At 44.7% G+C, this 19920-nt stretch overlaps 1 protein-coding gene across 2 annotated transcripts in view; it reads right to left on the minus strand.

Moving 5' to 3' along the window:
* Positions 1-19920, minus strand: part of LOC143330206 (activin receptor type-1-like) — a 25956-nt gene continuing 6036 nt past the window's right edge. For both annotated transcript variants that reach the window (XM_076746544.1, XM_076746545.1), the window contains exons 2-12: positions 13502-13575; positions 12624-12875; positions 11492-11764; positions 10997-11263; positions 8767-8972; positions 5278-5377; positions 4424-4570; positions 3392-3667; positions 2156-2353; positions 1240-1370; positions 1-1117 (exon numbers count right to left, since the gene is read on the minus strand). In XM_076746544.1, coding sequence (XP_076602659.1) covers positions 983-1117; positions 1240-1370; positions 2156-2353; positions 3392-3667; positions 4424-4570; positions 5278-5377; positions 8767-8972; positions 10997-11263; positions 11492-11764; positions 12624-12875; positions 13502-13568 — 2052 coding nt within the window. In that variant the 5' untranslated portion in view covers positions 13569-13575 and the 3' untranslated portion in view covers positions 1-982. The remainder of the gene's footprint in view (positions 1118-1239; positions 1371-2155; positions 2354-3391; positions 3668-4423; positions 4571-5277; positions 5378-8766; positions 8973-10996; positions 11264-11491; positions 11765-12623; positions 12876-13501; positions 13576-19920) is intronic.

Below are 19920 nucleotides of genomic sequence, written 5' to 3' on the forward strand. Positions count from 1 at the left end.
TAAAACACATTTTTCTATTTAATTAATATAAATCACTAATTGATATAAAATGTTAAAGAAATAAAAAAAGGCTGAAGTTTGACTTCATTTACTCGACAATGCACGCATTAAGACACCAATGCACGTGCTAAGACAGTATACAGGCTTACAGGCTTACTTACAGGCCTCTGGAGGAAGAGAGTTCAGCATCATCTAGCAGATATTTTATTTGTTCTTTTAGCATTTGTCTCTGTAAAGCTGAAGAAACAAAATGTAGAACAAGTACATGATTGAATGTAAAATTCATGGTGATATACAAAAAGTTTGAAACAGAGTACCTTTAGTTGGACAATATCTCAGGAAAAGAGCGGTGCCACTGACGCAGCCATACAACTAAATGTTACAGGATTGGTGAGATCCCGAGAAATCTGTTCTGACAGCACTGTAAACAGAGGTGCATGACACACAAAGTAAAACATAACACTGCTTACTGTGATCACTGTTTAAGAAAATACACAGATTAAACTGGCAAGTTCAATTGGCACGTCGACTTCCTTTTCCAAAAGAATCCGCCATAATGCAAATGAGTAATGCAGTACAATAGAAGAGGTCAAGTGAAATTGCTAATATGTTCAGACATTTTTCAAACTAAAAACTGTGTCAAACAAAATCTGCCGTTTTAACAAAAGCAAGCCTACTCAAATGCCCAGGAAACAGTTTCTTCCTTGAAGAACACTGCTAACAGTCCAGCTCCTATCTCATGACGTTGAATAGATACTTTCCTATTTCCAAGACCACTGGCAGTCTCAAAAATGCCCGGTAAGCCATCTTTGGATGCCAAAATGTGTCGCGCCAAGTGTTTTAAAATAAATATAGGTCTGTGCCACTATAAGGGCACTAAACCCATCAAGTCTCTTGTCTTGTAAGATTTCACTAAGGTGGTCCACCCTCTGGATGTCTTCAAAGGCCTTTAGTACGTCTGCCTCGTCTTCCCGAGGCAGGCTCAAATGTCCGTTTTGATTTTGTCCAGAGAGTTGTCGATCTTTGTGAGAGTCTTTTTGATGCGTAACGCTGTTAATCTGGCCGACGGATTCTGGTACCAGCACTCCTTCATGAGTTTAGCCATGGAGGTTAAAGTCTGGAAAATAATGAGGAGAAATAAATCAAACACCAATATTAGAGCATTTTGTTCCTGGATTTAAAAAAAAGCATGAGGTCTTGAATTATGTGCTGCTTATTGACAGTGTGAATATTACTTACTGGGTCTGAAAACCATCTGTTTGGGATGTTGGGCCTCTGCTGGTCCACACACACAACCTTCTTCATATCCTCAAAACTGGGATCACTTGGGACCACGTCGTGAAAAGGTGGCTTGTAGTCTTCTACAATGCCTACGAGTAGAGCAGGCAAAGGTTCTCTTTCAAGATCACATCGCTTCAAACTAAGTGTAAAACACGAGTCATACTGACACATGACTAACATAAAATACATTAAGGTGCACAAAAAGGACTCATGTTGGTGTTTCGTCCTGAACTTGCTCTCGAGTGCAGCCGTGGGACAAAATAGAGATGTGAGGTTACGGTGTCGGGGTAAATCAATATCTTAAGTGTTGCTGAAAGCCCAGTTCCTACTATAAAGCAATAAAACCATTTGACAGGGAATGGAGGAAGTAGGTTTTATTACACACAAGATGCTTCTGGCTTCTGATAGACCACAGACAGACGATGCTGAAGAGCAAACCAAAGCCAAACCTTTCTATCAATAGCAGAAAAGCTTTTACTTTGTTTGCGTTAAAGCAATGATGACTTAATTCAGGAGAGAACCGCATGTTCACAATGACTTTTTTTTACCCATCAAACACTCAATCTGCCACTGTGTTGTTTTTTCTGTTCACCGACAGCTGAAACATGCGGCGTGTAGGCGGAGCGGAGCTTTTTACCTGTTACACTGACTCCATCTTTGTGGCGTGTGGTTGTGGGCTCATCTTTTGCACAGTTCTGTGTAGTTTTTACCTGTTCCTATGATAGGCCACTGGTAGGTAATGCAAATTTGCAACATACAAGCCCAACAAATGGACTACAGGTGAACTGACGTAACTGAGGAAGGTGACATGGGATAAGTGCAGCAGGATTACACTGAATCCAGCTGGACCCTGTTGTGTAGAACATGTACTGACCATTGCTGACTGTCCTCCTGGCGATCTCCCATAGGACCAGGCCCAGGGCCCAGATGTCCACTCTCTTGTAGGACTCAAAACAGTCCATCTGGATGGAGTCATCGAGCACTTCAGGGGCCATGTAGCGCTTCGTGCCCACTTTAGGATTGTTCCCCACATCCAGCTCGTTGGTGTCTTGAAAATGCATGACCGCCAGACCTAACAGGGAAACAAAGAACGTTTTAAAGATCCGCTCAAGACACGAGACGTATAAAAATACTCTTCTTCTTGAGCCTCATGGAAAATAATATTCTTTATTTTAAAAGTTGAACCATTGGACACCCTGGTACCTGACTTAAACTCATATTTAAGGTAAAATATTAGCCCTTAAGCAGATGAATGAACATACAAATACATCATCTGCACAGTGAAGAAATAATACAGTAACATATTTTGAAGTGAAGGGAGACTCAAAGTTTCTGCCTCAAACAACAAAACAGTTCGATTAACTGATTTAAATGCTGAAACACTACTAGTTCCTTGTAAACAGTCCTGTTCTCCCACACAGGATGTACTCTGACATAAGAACAACTCGCTTGGGAGGCAAACAACAGCCCTATGTTTGCCGGGACACCAAAATGCGTCATCCAGAGCAGACTTTAATACATCGAGCCCGTAAACATGTCGAGCTGTCGCCAGGTTATGGCTTGTACCTGAATTAGGTTTTATCCAAGCTTCTGCAAATGGAACATTGGTGTATTAGATAAAGTGGTCTGAGTTCCTCTAAATGTGTTTTTGATTATGGCTGAGCAGTACATTTAGCAGTGGTTGTTCTTCCTAAATTAAAAACAAATATGGCTAACCAGACAGATGCAAGTGGAGTGATATTACTGCAGATGCATCTCTTGCGCAATGCCCGTGAAGCATGACATTCAATTAACCCCTTCGGTAGCTTTAAGGCGGCTAAAATTATCTCACATTTATGGGGCATCGGCTTTTATCAGCTCTTTATTCAAGCCAAATTATGTGTGCACGGAGTGAAATATTCAAATCCAAAACTCAGTGGTTTTTATAGCTGCACCGTTCAATTTAATGTAAATATTTTAGTATATTTTACACACATTTCCCAAAAATTCAGCCTGACTGTATTTTGTTGGCTGCACAGATAAGTTTATATCAACTGGCTATTAGATCACAAAGAGAGGGGAAATCTAAAAACAAACTGTATTTATCACAAAGATGTTTCAGTGTTCTCACCGAGGTCAGCGATGCAGCACTGTCCGTTCTTTTTAACCAATATATTTTTGCTCTTGAGGTCTCGGTGGGCGATGGCCGGTTTGCCCTGAGTGCCGAAGATCTCAACGTGGAGATGCGCCAGGCCGCTTGCAATGGAGAGCGCCATGCGGAGGCAGCTGGACGCATCCAGGGTGCTCAGCTGAAGGTAGTCGTACAGGGAGCCCATCTCATGGAAGTGAGTGATCAGCCACAGCTGAGTACTGGAGTTCCTCGAGGTCATGTCTGAAGCTATGAAGCCTAAATTGAGAGAAATGAATGATCACAAAAAGTTTTGATCAACACCATAGTACAGTACCAATGTGTGTGTAACTAATGGGGCATGTTTGTGCATTAGAGCACAATTAATGAACAGTAACTGCAAGGTAAAGTGGTCTGTTTCTTACTTTTAAATGAAGAAATACATCCATGTCTGTCCAGTCTCATATAATATAAGCAGTGAAGAGTTTGGAGGAATTTGATAAAAGGTATTAAATGTATTATTGGTTAAATGGCTGTCACTGTTGTATTGACATGCACCATTCCAGCCAATAATTTCCAGTGGGAAACTTGCTGTCCTCACTTTTTTACAGACGAGCACAGAGGACTGATAGAGAGCTTCATCACATGGTGCCACGACAGTCACTTGAAGCTCAATATCAGCAAAACCAATGAGCTTGTGGTGGACTGCAATGCTTCAAATATAGACAAGATTAGTGGCATCTTCAGTATCTGACCATATGTGAAATATGGTCACAATCTCTGCTTCTGTTCCTGAGTTATGGCGTTGAATAATGGCCAGGAAGGAACATTTTGAGGTCACAGCGAAGCTGACCTTTGACCTTTGGATATAAACGTCTTCACTTTATCATTTTATCCTCTGAGACGTATGAGTCACAAAAGTGCTGACAGATGTAGCAGCAGGATACCACAATATCCTGCTGCTACATTAGTTGTGTCCTGCAGTACAAATTGTCACCGCTCGCCGAGTCCAAATGTATAAAATATAGTACGTACCCAGGATGTTCTCGTGTCTCAGCAGCACTGTGTTGTAGATCTCGGTCTCTCTGAACCAGGACTTCTCGTCTCTGGAGGAGAAGATTTTGACCGCGACGCTCTCTCCCTGCCACTGACCCCTCCACACTTCACCGTAACGGCCTTTACCTGACAGGCAAAAACATCGGTGTGAAGGAATCAACGTGTGTTTGGTTAGTGAACCTGCTCTTGTTTTCGCTTCATGCTAATTGAATTCATTAATTAGCTTGTGAAGCTTAGCGGCAACTAACAACTGCAGCAATACTATAATAATAGTGGTGACTGAGGAGCAAACGTATCATTTCTACATGAGTGACCCTGATAACCATGGTAACACATTTGTCCATATGAGAATAGGTTTCCTGTGAGTGATATTTTCTCTGACACTTAATGTGCTGCAACCAATTTTGGGCAAATCTGGCTCTTGGGATTTGATTTCTGGAATTTGAAGCACGTTCATTAAAGCAGATAAAGCGCTTGTATTGCACATATGGTCTTTGAAGATCTACCAGTCTTGCAAATGAAGGTAGAAAGGAGAAAAATTTTACGTTTGGTAAGTGATTATGGCATCAGTAAGGGGTAAACGTCGAGCCATCACACGCTTGAATGTGTTCTACCTGGTCTATAAGCCCTTACACATACTGCGTCTGCCCATCACAGCGTGCTGCTGAATGGTGTACGGCTGAACTGAGGCTTAAGTTGAGTCGGGGTCAATTTCGGTGGGACGTCATTGCGTTTTTTTCGCCAGGACCCCCTGTGTCAGCACAGTGGGAGAGCCTCACTGAATGAGACAGTGCTATTGTGGACATGAAAACAGCCTTTAACAGAACACTTACCCACACACTCGTTGAGTGTGATTTGTCGAGCAACCGTTCTCTGAACAAGGAAAGGGAGTCCTGAGCCACTTCCTGAAGTGCAGGAGTGATCCAGCAGATCCTGGGTGGGAGAAAAAAAGAAACAAAGAGTTAAGGGCTTGTATATTTCCACGTGTTTGTGTGTGTATTTGCAAGCGAGCTATTTGAATGAAAACCTCCCCAAAGGAATCCCGTTGCTCGAGCTTAAAAAATGATGAAACAAGGAGCATCTGGGACTCAGATGGAGACTAATACAAGCAGGCCGCCTTTGATGTGGCACCCACATGGGATAGAGGGAGCAAGCAGTGTGTGTGTGTGTGTGTGTGTGTGTGTGTGTGTGTGTGTGTGTACCAGGATATTGCGTGTGCGAGTGGGTGTGTGTCTGTGCTGGAGGTGCAGAGTGCCCCCTGCTGTGTAAACAACAGAAGTGCCACCCCCTCCCTGATGACTGGTGTGGGCGCTGGAGATTTTATCTAATCCAAGGGCCAGACTGGAAAACAGGCGCAATGCTGCTAAGCCTTTTATTTTTATCTTGGCCATAAGACGTGCAGCATCCCGGTGCCGACACAGGAGGGCAGTGCACCGCAACAGAGCCAGCAGCTGCCGAGCAAAACAAACCACTAAACTGAGAGGGGAGGATGAGGATTGAAAACGGCACAGAAGAGTGATGCCTCAGATAAACAGATTCATAATGCAAGAGCTGCCTGAGAGACAATTTGGAATCACAACAGAGGAGCGCAAGACAGAGGCTATAAAACGAATGATGAGTTACTCTGCAGAGAGTTTAAATCCCTCTCTTTGGTACAGGAGGATTGTCTTTAGGAGGGTATATTTGGGCCAGGCCGTTAAGCAGCAGGATGCAATCAGAACGCTGCAATATCATTATAATCAGAGACGACTTCTGGGCAGCAGGCTGCAGAGGGACGAGCACATGTGTTTCAGTCCGATTTGCCTTTCACAGCCACACCACTGTTCCTAATAATCTTTCTCATGGTGCTGCCAAGCACTTTTTAATTATGCTGAAACAAACATTCTGTGGCTCCATATTTGGGCTTTCCATTGCCAAATGCATTGATGGACTTTGGAAATGGCTTGACAGAAAGCCAAAATCAGCCATTTCTTCCTCTCACACACACACACACACACACACACACACACACACACACACACACACACACACACACACACACTCGCACATGCACGCACACACACATGAATGATCATACTTTAACAGTTGTACATGTTATTTACAAGTTTCATAATTAAAGATAAATGGGATAATCTGGGCTTTGAGGAGTTAAGACATGCCTACAAAAGAGATCCTGTGTTCAATGAGAAGCAAATGTTCCAGGTTCAAACAGCATTTTAAGAGGAAGATTCAAGCACTTTCAAGGTGCCAAATATTTCCACTCTGGAAGCTTTTATCATGGCATCTAAATTGTTACTATAAATGCAATTATAAAAAAAAAGGAATTCCTTTATACCCACAGCAATCAAAGCATATTGTCATATTTATTTTACCAGCTGTTCATATTAACTTTGATTGTGTGTTCTGATCATAATTATTTAATGACTGCTAATTTCAACACCAGGAGACAATAAACAAATATTAAAAGATTTTTTTCTTTACACGAGTGACTGTGGATGAGACACCAGATTGTCCTGTATATTCAAATGAAAGCATACTCCTAACCTCGAACCCATAATGGTTAAAATTAGAAAGCCTTTGTACAAACCCTGATTACCTTCTGCAAAAGTTTACTAACGAATCTTAATGTACGACATGTGTTTGTGTGAGGACGGAGAATCACAGAACGGACGCTAACAGCCGTGGATTTTGTTCGGGCACAAGCTGGACTGTGAGCTTTTTTCTGCTGAACTTGATTACACAGTGGGTGAGCCAGTGAATGCGCTGGGTTGTCTTTCAGGCTAAACCCTAACCACAGGACTCCACCTAAACTCTGGATCAGTTTAGTGGGCCTCAAAACATAAACCACTCCGCAGAAAACTTACAATTCATGGCTGAGTGGAGAGAAAATAAACAGCAAAAGACATTCCTCTATAACAGGCTGGAAAAATGACTGAGAAGATGCAAAACAACATATTTCACTCCAGCAATAGCACCACCCACCTACACCTACACACACACACACCCATGATGCATCTGCAGCCATTATGCATTGCTTTAAATATTTTTCCATAAGAATGACCAAACACTCCTGAGATTAAGTTCTGGAAAGTTCAGAAGAGATAGTCTGCAGCTGAAATCTTTTCTTTTTGAACTGTTTTCTCCATGTGCGATTCAAAATAAAACCAACACAACTCAAGAAGCCATTCAGATAAATCGACTGGTATTTTCTGCTTCACAACAGTGGTTCAATGGACCAGGCAGGCATTACGTTGACGGCAAAAAAAAAAAAACTTCAAACTGCTCGATCAGGGCATATAAGGCTAAACTCTTGATTACAGTGCCACCACGTGACCGCCTTGATCAGGAATCTGGATTAGAAAAGAGGCACACAAGGTTTGTCATGCCACCGGGTCTCTGCTGTATATTATTTTGTGTACAAAGAAGAGGCGGAAGTCCCCGCTAATCCAGCAGTGTTTTGGCTCACCAGCTGAATCCCTTGAGTTAAGGCAACACATAATTTCAGGAGGGGTTTTCCATCGGTGTTGTTGGTACACATTTGCACTTCAGCGTGACTTTGAAGACTCTATGATCCAAGCATGCAGAAAAGCGCCACCATACCACCCAAAGTCAAAAAATAACTTGGATCTGCTATTCGTCTTTGAATACTGGCTCTCACATTAGACAGCTCTACTAAACTACGCATGTTTCCTGGTGCTGTCAAAAGCTTGATTACATCAATTAAGTACTGAAATAAAAAAAACCTATAGTTTGAATTTTCATTGGTTCACATCCATATTCAACTGCATATGTGAAAATACGGACTGCATGTGGCCAAAAATGACATGTTTTTGGAGGTACTCCATGAAAACAGCAAATGTACCATGAAGGATTGGAAAAAGCCTTTTCACTGATCCTGATCCGAGTTATTTTCTAATTAAAATCTTCTACTGAGTCCTGGACTGATACATATTTTCTGACATGATACAGCTGCACATTTCAGATACATCAAGTTAGTACAACCAACTCCATTCAGGTGTCTTTCCACAGCTGCCTTCTTAAGTGTCTAATGACACGGGCCGTGGAGGCAATGCACAGTTTTATTCACTAATTCAAACAGCAGACACTCGCTGGCTCTGCAGAGGTTGTGGTCAATTTATAACCCGTATAATATACGACAGCTAGTGTAGAGGGAAAGAGGTGGGTAAGAAAAAAGGATTGGGATTTGATTTAGCTTAATATTCAACATAGCAGTCAATTATAAAATGTGCCTCCAGCAGCTTTTTCACCCTTCTTTCTAATGAGCTTGGGAGGGAGCGTCCAACACGGCGCCCACTACTCACCGCCAGAGTGCTCTCCCCGACATTGGACGCTATGAGGCCGTCGATAGTTCCGTATTCTGCATCCCGTGATGTTAGCCTCTCCATCTGGTTGTGGTGGATGCGTCTGAACACCAGGATGGCGATAGCAGAGAGGACGATGAGGACGATGATGGGCGCCACGATGACGATAGCCAGCGTGGTCACGCTGTAGTTGGACAGGTCATCAGCTGTGAGGGGAGACAGACAGTTACAACACTTGATGTCAGACTATCAGGTCATTATTTTTGACGTTTTGGAGGAGCATTTTGGACGTAAAGATTACAGTATAGCTGCTTCAGTGACAGATGGGCGCGTCCACTAGAACTCAGCACTGACTCAAGGAGGTGATCATAATGATGTATGCTGACAGAAAACTCTCATTTCTTCCTGCAGTTTTTCCTCTGACAGGACCACACACACTGAGGCTCGACCATACACAAATCACAGGTTCGCAGACCTACTGAAGGAACCCGCTCAGGGGCGGGGTCGCACACAGAGAGCACACATGCACGTGAGCACGCACACGCACACGCGCACACACACACACACACACACACACACACACACAGAGTGGAGCTCATCAAGTCAGCAGAGGCCAGCCTGAGGAACTGACCACCATTCACACTTTCCAAACATTCCAGGGCAAAGACTGCTCAGCTCTGCCTGCAGCACAGACAATGATCCCCTTTTCTCAACTACTCCAATGATGAACTGTTTCTCCCACACACACACACACACACACACACACACACACACACACACACACACACACACACACACACACACACACACACACACACACACACACACACACACACACACACACACACAGAACGACCAACTCACCAGAAACTCACCAGACTTGAACAAAACTGTGGATGCACGATTTGCCTTTTTTTTTTTTTTTCATCCGATACCAATAATTCATAATTACCTGCTCCTCGTGGCCAATACAAGAAGGTAATTTCATATTTTGTATTTTGAAAATGAGCTCATAACCTGTGCTTTATGCACACCTGAGGGTTAGAAAGGCGAAGATGTAGTGAGCAAAGATGGATGATTTAATACCACAAAGCTCTGACCTAACCAAATCTACCTGGCATCATAATAAAAGATTTGTTATGTTAAAACACACTTTTTCCCTCCCTCCCCTCTCTAGTCTACACTGTGGAGCTCTATTGAAGTGCAGTAGTTTGACGTCATGAGTGTAACGACAGTGCGCTGCGCTTGTTCTTCTTCTTTTCCTCCGTGTCTGTTGATGGGCAACAAAACCTACTTTAAAGGTGCATACTGCCACCTACTGCATCATGAGTGTGTAGATGCTGCGCTTGTTAAGTCAGTGAAAGCAAACTGGCTTCATATTATCGACTCTATTTACTGGCTTTAATTTCATTTTTGGAATAATGCAGAATAATATATATTGTGCATACCTAGGAAGGGATGCATTTTTCTAGACCACTTAGAAAAATCTATTTCACACAATTATTGTATTTGTGGCAACATAACAACACAGTGGAGGTTTGCAACATATGCATATATGCCAATACTGTGAGCAAAGAAAACATTATGTGAATAGTTATGAGGTGTTAAAATGGTGTTAAACTGAACCCAGTTAATTCAGGCTAACACAAATATATCCAATTTGCAAATTTTATTGACTGCTGGCCAAATCCCTAGATGTATAAATAACAAGATAAGGCTATTTTAGGTTTAAATATTAATACAATATCGTATAAATGACTGCTGTAGAGAGAAAAGTGAAGGTGGAATGAACAAAAAGGGCAACAACAGCTCGGTGTATAGATGCCTGGCCCTCCTTCACTCCCAGGTGGCTTCACCCTCTGGGCTCCTGTCAGCCAGCTATGACGGCCTCCGAGGGGCCAGAGCAGAGAAGTGGACCATGACTAAATAATATTCAAAACCTCCCCTTGGTTTACCCACTGTCTCCACCATTTCTTTTTCATAAGGTGCCAGCAGTGTGACCGCACAGAGGTGTAACTCAGGCCAACAGACACCATCCACAACAGCCGTGGCAGACAATTTCACAGCCGCTGGTGCAGCCCTCTCAGCAGAGCACGATGGAGGTGAAAGGATGTGTGTTGCTTTGTCTAATAACAAACCCACATGATCAGAAGAGAAGAGACCTAAGAGTTCAACGCTGGAATTAACAGCAGAATGATAGGAAAGCATTCTGGGTAGTGTAGTACTGTACCTTTAACAGGCAGCTCCACAGTGCTGTTCATGTTACACAGGTGCCCGTGGCAGCACTCCACAATCTGGTCTCTGGAAGGTGGGGTCTTGCAGGTCAACGTGCTCTGCTCATAGACCTTGAAGCAGCCCTTCTGGTACACCAGAGAGCCGGCGCTGACTGTCAGAGAGGAGAAACACTGGTGGCCCATGCAGCGACTCCCTGTTACACATGAGCTGCCTTCACACACGCACTCATGCTCCTCTTTGATCGGGGGCTTCACTTCCTCTTCTGCAAAAGATTCAGGATGGAAGACAAGGCTGGTAAACACGTAAACCTCGGACGAGGAGTGATTAAAGCCGTTCTCCAACACTATAAAAACACACACAGCCTTTTATGCTGAGATGAAACTGGTCTAAGACGTCAGATCCAAAGCGGAACTTCTGTAGAATCTTAAGTGACATAAGGTCTGTGGTGAGCGGCAGCCAAGAGAAATGTGTACAATGTGTACAAAGTCACCTTTCCCTGGAGCTTGCACAGTGACGTTCATGTTACACAGATGGCCCTGGCAGCACTTGACAACATGGGCCGATGAGGGTGGCATGGCACAGGTGGCTCTACCCTCCTCGTCGTCCCTCAGGCAGCCCTTCTGTTGGACGGCCACGCCATCAATCATCTTCAGAGAGGAGAAACACTGCTGGCCTGTACAGCGACGGTCACGCTCACACTCACCACCCTCGCACACACAGTTCTGGTCTCTGAGGGCTGGTCTGCCAGCAGACAGTTCTATATCTGATAAGAGGAAGCAGAGATATGGAGAAAGCCATTAGAGCAATGCCATTAGTATCCCATTAAATTAAATGGCATTCCCTCAGATCAGAAAATACGCATGTTGGAATGTATCGCTGCTGGCTTGCTGGAGAGGCCGATCATATAAGTTTTGACAGGAAATTAGATGCCAATATGAAATCAGAATATATTTAGGAGGCCCACCCAGACAGACTTCCTCCCAGCCTGACTTTTTATATATTGAAATTCATTAATTCATTGACCACGGCCATGGCTGAATCACACTAGCATAATGTGATGATCGTGTTACTGTTTTTCAAAAATTATGTTGTTTAAATGATTCCTGGCAAACTGTAGTTTATAAAGTTTTAATTTTCCACATATGAAGCTTTTTATCTTATGGGTGACTTTTGCATACATTTGTTCATGTTACATCTTAACATAGTAGATATTTTCAGTGATAATGGAGTCCTAATGGAAATGTAGCTCATACTGCTGACTTGTTCTTGGACAGTTGTACAGATTTGTAAAGTTATTTCCCAAGTTGGCGGTGGGCTGGTTAATAAAGCTGTTTCGCAGCCAACTCTGGAGTGTCAGATATGTCTGTGCTTCCCACCAGCACCGCTCTCTGCAAGGGGTCAGCTATCACAAATAAATCGTGCAAACTGTGGAAAACACTGAGACAGCACAAAATATGGGAGAGGAGAGCAGTGGCAGAGGTAAAACTGTACTTTCTTCATTCGTCTGCATTTTAAAAAGAGTGGATGATGAACTGCAGCTAAAGGCCTTGTTCCACAGGGATCAAAAACAAAATCCCACACAAGATATTTCTCCACACAGAGTAAAGATGCCAACACCTCACCTGTAACCGGTGACTGCAAGGAGACGTTCATGTTACACAAATCTCCGTAGCAGCACTCTACCACTAGCTCAGGAGTCGGTGGGCTTCCACAGCGCAAGGACCCTTCCTCATTGGTGACGCAGCCCTTCTGGAGAACCGACGTCCCGTTCAGTACGGAGAGGGAGGTGAAGCACTGCTGGGCGAAACAGCGGTCCCCACTGTTGCAGGACGCTCCATCACACAGACATTCAGAGTTCCTCACACTGGCATCGCCTACAAAAGACAAAACTGTTACCAAACAAGTCAGAATTCATTACTGAAAATAGTTTGACAGCTTCTCTCTAATTCTCTAATGATTGCTTATTCTTCTTGTAAGTATGCATGTATATCTAATGTAAGTGCGAGGACAAGTGTGGCTTGCCACCCTAAAAAAAAAAAAAACCAAAAAAAAAAACTCCACTTTCCACTGCAATCCACCGCCACTGCAGTTGTTTAAAATAACACTGAGAGACAGCAGATGAGAGGGAGACAGACTGAGGAGGGGCGGGGAAAGGAAAAAAAAAAAATTGTGTGAATTTTTGGTCTGTGCACGTAAGAGACTTGAGGGGGACAGAAAAAGACACAGAGGCTGAAAGACTGCGTGGTAACTGGAGTGAAAGAGGATGGGGGAACACAGGCATCCAGTACACATCTTCGCAACTACTGCGTGTGCTCGGGACCTCCAGTGACGGCGTATGACCCAGTGCAAGCTTGTTCTTTTGCAGTGGCGAGGCTAGGGGGTAGCAAGAGAGCTAAATTCAACCAGATCCTGTCTGTCTAAGCGAGCTCAGACCTCTCCTACCTGCAGCAAAAGCCGTCCTTTAGGTCTGACGAGCTGTGTTTTGTGACAAGACACTTACCTTCCAAGCTAGAACAGGGAAGGACCGTGACGATCAAAACCAAGAGAAACACGTCCCCAGCCGTCATCGTAGACCTAGAGGGGAGGGGGGGAGAGGAAAAAACACAAAAAATGAGGGCTGCACTCCAATGAATGGGCTGAAATTGTGCCCAAAGGGGGGGGATTAAAGGCGATTTTTATACTGATGCATCAGAATGACTTCTTCTATTTTTGCAAAACATCTTTCGGGACACTGAACAGAGACAGACAAGGACAGGATCTGCCGTCGACCTGAGAGCATTTGAGAGAGCAAGTTTACAGAGGGGGACCTTTTCTTATTTTCAGAAAAAGAGTCAACACCAAGTTTAAAACGCTCAAGTAAAGTGGGTCTCATGCCTTCCTGTTGTCCTGGCAACAAGGCATTGAGTGGCAAGCAATGGGGAGACTGGTGATCTCCTATTGGCTGCCTCTGCGTGTGTGTGTGTGTGTGTGTGTGTGTGTTGATGTCTGTGTGTGTTGGAGGGACAGGCTGCTTGGCAGTGAGGGGAGAGGAGCAGACAGACGAGAGAGGAAGAGGAGGAGGAGGAGGAGGAGAAAGAGGAGAGGAGCGTAGCGCAGCGGGGAGAATGAGTGTGGGTGCCCAAATACTATCGTTTAGAGACCTGGAGACAGTCTAATCCTTCAATATTTAATGCGTCTGTGGAAGCATCCACATACGCCGTGCAGTTATGTTTGTTTGTTTGCTTTACCCAGTGCCAGATTTGAACAGACCACCAGTTTAACTCACACTGTAAACTCAGGGGAAAAATCCCCCGTCCTGAGCTACCCATTTTATAAAGATGATATGTGAGTTTTGTGGAGACATCATAGCCTGCAGCGTGCCCTGTTTATGCCATGCTAAGCACTGGGGCCGTTATCTTGGAAGCATGTGCGCCTGAGTGCATCTGTGCCAATGATAAATACCCCAGCGCCCCCCCCCTTACCTCCACCCCCTCCAGGCCTTTGTGCCCGTCTCCCAGACATAAATGATTAAGCACGTAATGTTAGCATTAGCCCAACGGCGGCGTCTGTAGCGGGCCGCTCACACACAGACCACATGCTGCTCCTTTAATCAGAGCACAAAACAGAGGCTGCCACACAGCGATAATCAGGAGCTCTGTCTGCTCCCTTCGGACCAGGGGCAGAGGGGCGCAGCAATGGGGGGCAGGGAACGGGCAGGAGAGCATGAGGAGGCAAGGGAGGTATCGCCAGGGGGCAACTGGGGGACAGTGGGTCAGAGAAGGGCAGAGAACGGGGCCAATGCGGGAGAGGCATGCAGGCTGCAACACTGAGGTAGGGTAAAGGGAGGGAAGTGGGACAAGGAGGTGTCTGGTGTCAGCGCCCAGGGGGACAGCGGGAAGAAGGGCACCATGCTGGCGGGGGACGCTGGGCTGGGCTACGGTGAAGCCAGGGGGCCGGAGGAAACAGGATAAAGAGATAAGCAGAGGACTAAAAGACAATAGTCTGGAGCCCACACTAGAGCCTGGAAAAAAAAAAGTGTCTGACTAGTTATCTTGATATTGACTCATATATCACTCATGTGCAAAGACAACAAAAAGGAACACATCCACACTCAGGCTGCTCGCAGATCAATAACTCACCTCAATTAACTAAATAGAGCATGTCAAGAGGCTCCATTTAATGGCTTCAATTAGTGTAGGTAAATGATTTGCTGCGTTTTTGTTTACATTTGCTGCTGAAAGACCCTCGACGGGACACTGAAATTATCTCCGTCTCGATTCATCTCTCCCACGCAGACACTTCGTCTTAAATAAGCTATCATGGGCAGTGAGGCGCACACTGACGGCCGGGCAGCTAGGTCGTCCTGTTAATGCGTTGGCTGTAATGTGCACGGCAAATATGTCGGTCCGTGCGCTGCAAAACCTGAGGGCCCACTGAGGTCCCTGCTCACCTGCATGTGCCAATGTATGGATTTCCGTGCATGCAACATGCACCTGTATGTATATCTATTTACTTTTGCAAAAGCAAACTGCGCCACATCTATGCACAACATGAGGCATAGCTGGCCAGTAACACATCACCAAGCCAGCGAACAGCTTTGCTTGAATACACAGCCAGGACTAGTCCTGATATTGGAAACCTCAGAAGGGATTCTTGGAAAGGAGAGAGGCAGGGCGAGCATCTGCAGAACCGATTGCGATCTGAACAGACAACTTCATGGCGCTGTGTGTGAATGTGCGTGTGTGTGTGTGTGTGTGTGTGTGTGTGTGTGTGTGTGTGTGTCTTTGTTGCAGCCCTCTATCCCTGCGTATTGAATTCTCTGGCAGTGTTCTGCAGTGTGTGTTCACAGAGCTGACATCCTGCCAAGGGTGTGCTCTCATTTCCCCCTGCTCTATGTGTCTCAACCCCCCATCTTTCCTTTTATTCCATCTTCCTAGATCCTCTGATGTGGTGTTGTAATAGGAAACCAGTGTAAATACCACACGGTAATTATAACTTAAGATATATTTTCCCATGTTTATGGCTGTTGGAACTAAATAATCAAATGAGTCTGACTACAGTATAATACATAAGTAAAACTGTGAGTAAGCAGTCTTACAATGCATCACGATTCAGTCTCTGTAACTCCCTCCTTCAATCTGTCAAAGGTGAGGCAGTTCATACTGGCAGCCATTTCTGAGTGTCCTGTGTGACCTCGTCTTTAGCAGCGGGAGAAAGCCGATCAAGTACTGCAGTTAAGTACAATATTGAAGTACTTGTACTTTGCTTTTACACACAAAACTTGTAAAATACAGTCTACTGTTGAGGATTCAAGTAGCCAAGTGTATCAAAAGCAGTCACCACAACCAAGCCGCAACATTTGAAGGCTACACACATGAAGGCATCAGTAAAAATAACAACATATGTAGGTTTACACTATATTAAGGTACACTTATGTACCATTGGTTGCTTATTAGCATGCATATTAGTACCATATTTGAGCTTTATTCGTCATTTTAAAGCACTTATTAATGTCTTATTCTGGGGATTAGGTTACTTCCATACTTAGTGTCAATAATCAGTGATTGGGAGGTTATTCAGGGCGTTAATAACGACTAATAAAGAACCAATAGTCTACATATATGCATGCTAATAAGCAGCTAGCTAATACTGAATACGTGTACCTTAGTATGAAAGCATGATAAGACTTCTGTACCTTAAGGAAAGTGAACGCAAGGTCATTCCTTCAAACTGAATATTTTGTATAGATTCATGCTTTTACTTGAGTAAATAATCCAAATTCTTTTCCCGCCGCAGGTATTTTGAATGAGGATATCGATTCCTCCGAGATGCGTAAGCACTGACCTTGCACATGGAAACATAGAGACCGCATTGAGCTCAACACAAGGTAGCCAAAGTGCACACAAGCCGCAGAGAAATAGTTGACATAGACTTGGCCCAGTGAAAAGTGTGTTAGGGTTGACTCCCGCTGAGTGCTGCGAGAGGGACTTGAAAGTGATCCCACATATCAAGGCTCCCATTTTATGACGGCACGTTTCCTCCCCTGACTCTTTCCAGTGATCCCACTCCAGAGGGCCATCTCGATAAGCACTTCTCTGCGAAGTTGAGCGGAGCTTAAAGTGATTAGATGGAGATGATTAAACGTGCTACTCAAACGCCGAAACAACTGAACCCAAAAACGAGACGGATGTCGACAGATATGATGATTTAAATCCATCTGAGGAGTCCCACTTCTAAATCTTCAAGTGTCATGTTAAACCTCATATTTTACCACCATTTGCTGTCTCCGGGTGACATTTTCAAAGTGATTGTTGAAATAGCTTTCAACAACAAACAAACCCTATTAATCTAGTTGGATGCTTTATTATTTTGGTCCGTTTTGTATTCAGGTCAGGACGAAGGAGAGAATGACAAAACACTACTTTGTCTGATGAGCATCACTGAGGTTGAGGAGGGAGGAGGCTGGAAGCCCTGCAGGAGCTGCTGAGTCATCATGCTGGCGAAGGGGGAGACGAGAGGTGGAATCTGTGTCTGAGCTGGCAGGCTGGCACAGTTACCATGGCACAAATAGCCCGGGCACCGAGGAAACTGCAGCAAACTGCGGGGCGGCGAGGGAAGAAACAGGCAGAGACTGGGGCAATGCGGAGCCTGCTGTTCGTGTCCCTGTCCTCGTCCCCGGCTCCAGACCCAGACAGCCAAAGTGCCAGCATGCCATCAGGGACACGCAGATGGTTCGCTCCTAGGTGGATGTGGGTGTAATACAGACCTGAGGGCGAAAGTCCTCCTCTTTGCAGCAGCCCACATTCATATTCACACTACAGCTCAGCAAATCAGCACATTCACCTCAGTCGGAAAAACATTCTCTGCCTACAGTAAAATACAACACTTGGGATGACTAAAACTAAGTTTAAAGAATACACAACTTTTTAGGAGGTTACAAGGGAATACACACTCACTTCATAGGAATGCGCTTACGAACTGAGTGAAATACAAGACAGAAATGAATTTTACCATGAAAAAGAAGCATGAACGCGAATGATTCAAACGTCTACATAATATCTGAGCATCAAGGAGAGAACACAAACAAAACTGCACCTTACATTAAGAACACTGGTTTCGTGTCATAAATACTCTCAATCAGCAAATAATGCTCATTTGACGATCATCTCGTCTTCCAAATGTATTTTCCCTTGTTTTTAACCCGTGTGGGTGACGCTCATCACGTGCTGTGGGAAGTATATCTGCGTCTATCTATGTGTGTAAGCATGACAAGTACCTGCGTGTTATTGCAGCCACTGTAAAGGACATGCTACAGGCAGTGAGTTCAACTCCGGTTGTGTAAACTCTAAAATGCTTCAAGGGAAACCAGTTCGGGACAGATCTGATGGGCCTCGTCATCTGGTGGAAGGCTTGTTGTGCGTTTGGCTTTAGGCTTAAGGCCCCTGCACACTGCGTGGTAGCAGTAATCTTGCAGGTTCATCGCATGTCACACTGTGGAAGACGGGTCTAATAAAATCTCGATTCCAAATCTGTGTCAGGCTGTACGGCATCAGTTCTGAGTGTGTGATGAATGCCTGATGAAATGTAGGGCTACAGACAAAAAAGCAGAATCATGTCACGCAGTCAAATCATGCAGCAGAACAATAAACAAGGTTTGGCCTTACTGCATTTTAAATTCCATGCAGTGTTTTCAGCGGTTGGTCTGTAACAGCAGCCACATTGTGGGAACTTGGTCCTAAATTTGTGAGACTGTCAGAATGTTGGCACAGGCTGTCACCAGAGCTGTAAATCGGTGGATGTGTCACACTCTCGGTGTGATTCTGGGACCGATGCTTTTCGGTGTGTCTTCAGGCCAAGCACCAACCAGACAACAAGATGGTAGTCGAGTTTCCAAAATCTGCACGTCATCTCAGCAGCAGGATCAGCAAATGGAGATTTTGCATGATAATGTGAAATATCCCCTGATAAAACAACATCAAGTGAGCAGCTGGTTTGAGTCATGAAGAATCGAGCCCTGAGACCAGCGTTCCTCTGGTCCAACTGGGCTTTAGTCTGCATGCTAGCAGAGCACAAAATACAAACTGAAGAGGCAGAAGCTGATCAAAACATCAGCCCATGAGGGCAAAACGAGGCCAAAACACCACACCTTTAAATACTGATGTATGTAGGAAGTAGCTCTCCTACTACTCAGGACTTCTGTAAACAATAATCCCTCCCAATAATCACAACCCACTAGAAGCATGTGGTGGTGCATTCATTTACAGAAACTCTGCCTTTATTTCGTCTTATTTTGCTGCATTTGGGACGTTTCTGGGCTGCAACCTTTGAGCAGTGCATGTGCAGCCCCCAGCCAATCACCACATGCAGGTGAGGTCAGGACTTTGCATAAAGGTAGCAACCAGCTGCCAGAAGCAGCACACCCTCGAGGGGAAGCTACAGAAGTGGTGGACACACCAGCAAAAACTGTCTGTAAACAAACAGCACAGTGATAATATTCCAACTAAAGTGGCGCACAGCAACAACAAGCACGGCCGCAAGCGAAACTAACATCGCCATTGGCTCCATTGTGCAGGAGTTAGTTCCAAAAGGCGGAGCGACTTCAACCGTGTGAAACATCAGATGTACAAGAAACCACAAAAGGGGTCAGAACAACAAACTCGTTTCACCACCTCAAGCAGAGGCACCCTGCTGAGAGCGAGGGGAGCCGGAAATCCTACAAGGAGAGCTCAGCAGCTACTGTGAGCTCGAGGCCTGAAATATTCTTCAGCGTTCCGTCATATTGTCAAGAATAACGTCGCTGCAGAAACACTCTTGAAGCATCGTTTAGAGCCATATCACCCTCCCATAAGGAAGTGACCTCTGGTGTAACACCGAAGCGTAGGTTGACCCCTACTCGATAGTTCCAGCGTCATACATGAGGCTGCGCGTGAAAGACGGATC

This window comes from Chaetodon auriga, chromosome 13 (genome assembly GCF_051107435.1).
Source record: "Chaetodon auriga isolate fChaAug3 chromosome 13, fChaAug3.hap1, whole genome shotgun sequence".
NCBI lineage: Eukaryota > Metazoa > Chordata > Actinopteri > Chaetodontiformes > Chaetodontidae > Chaetodon > Chaetodon auriga.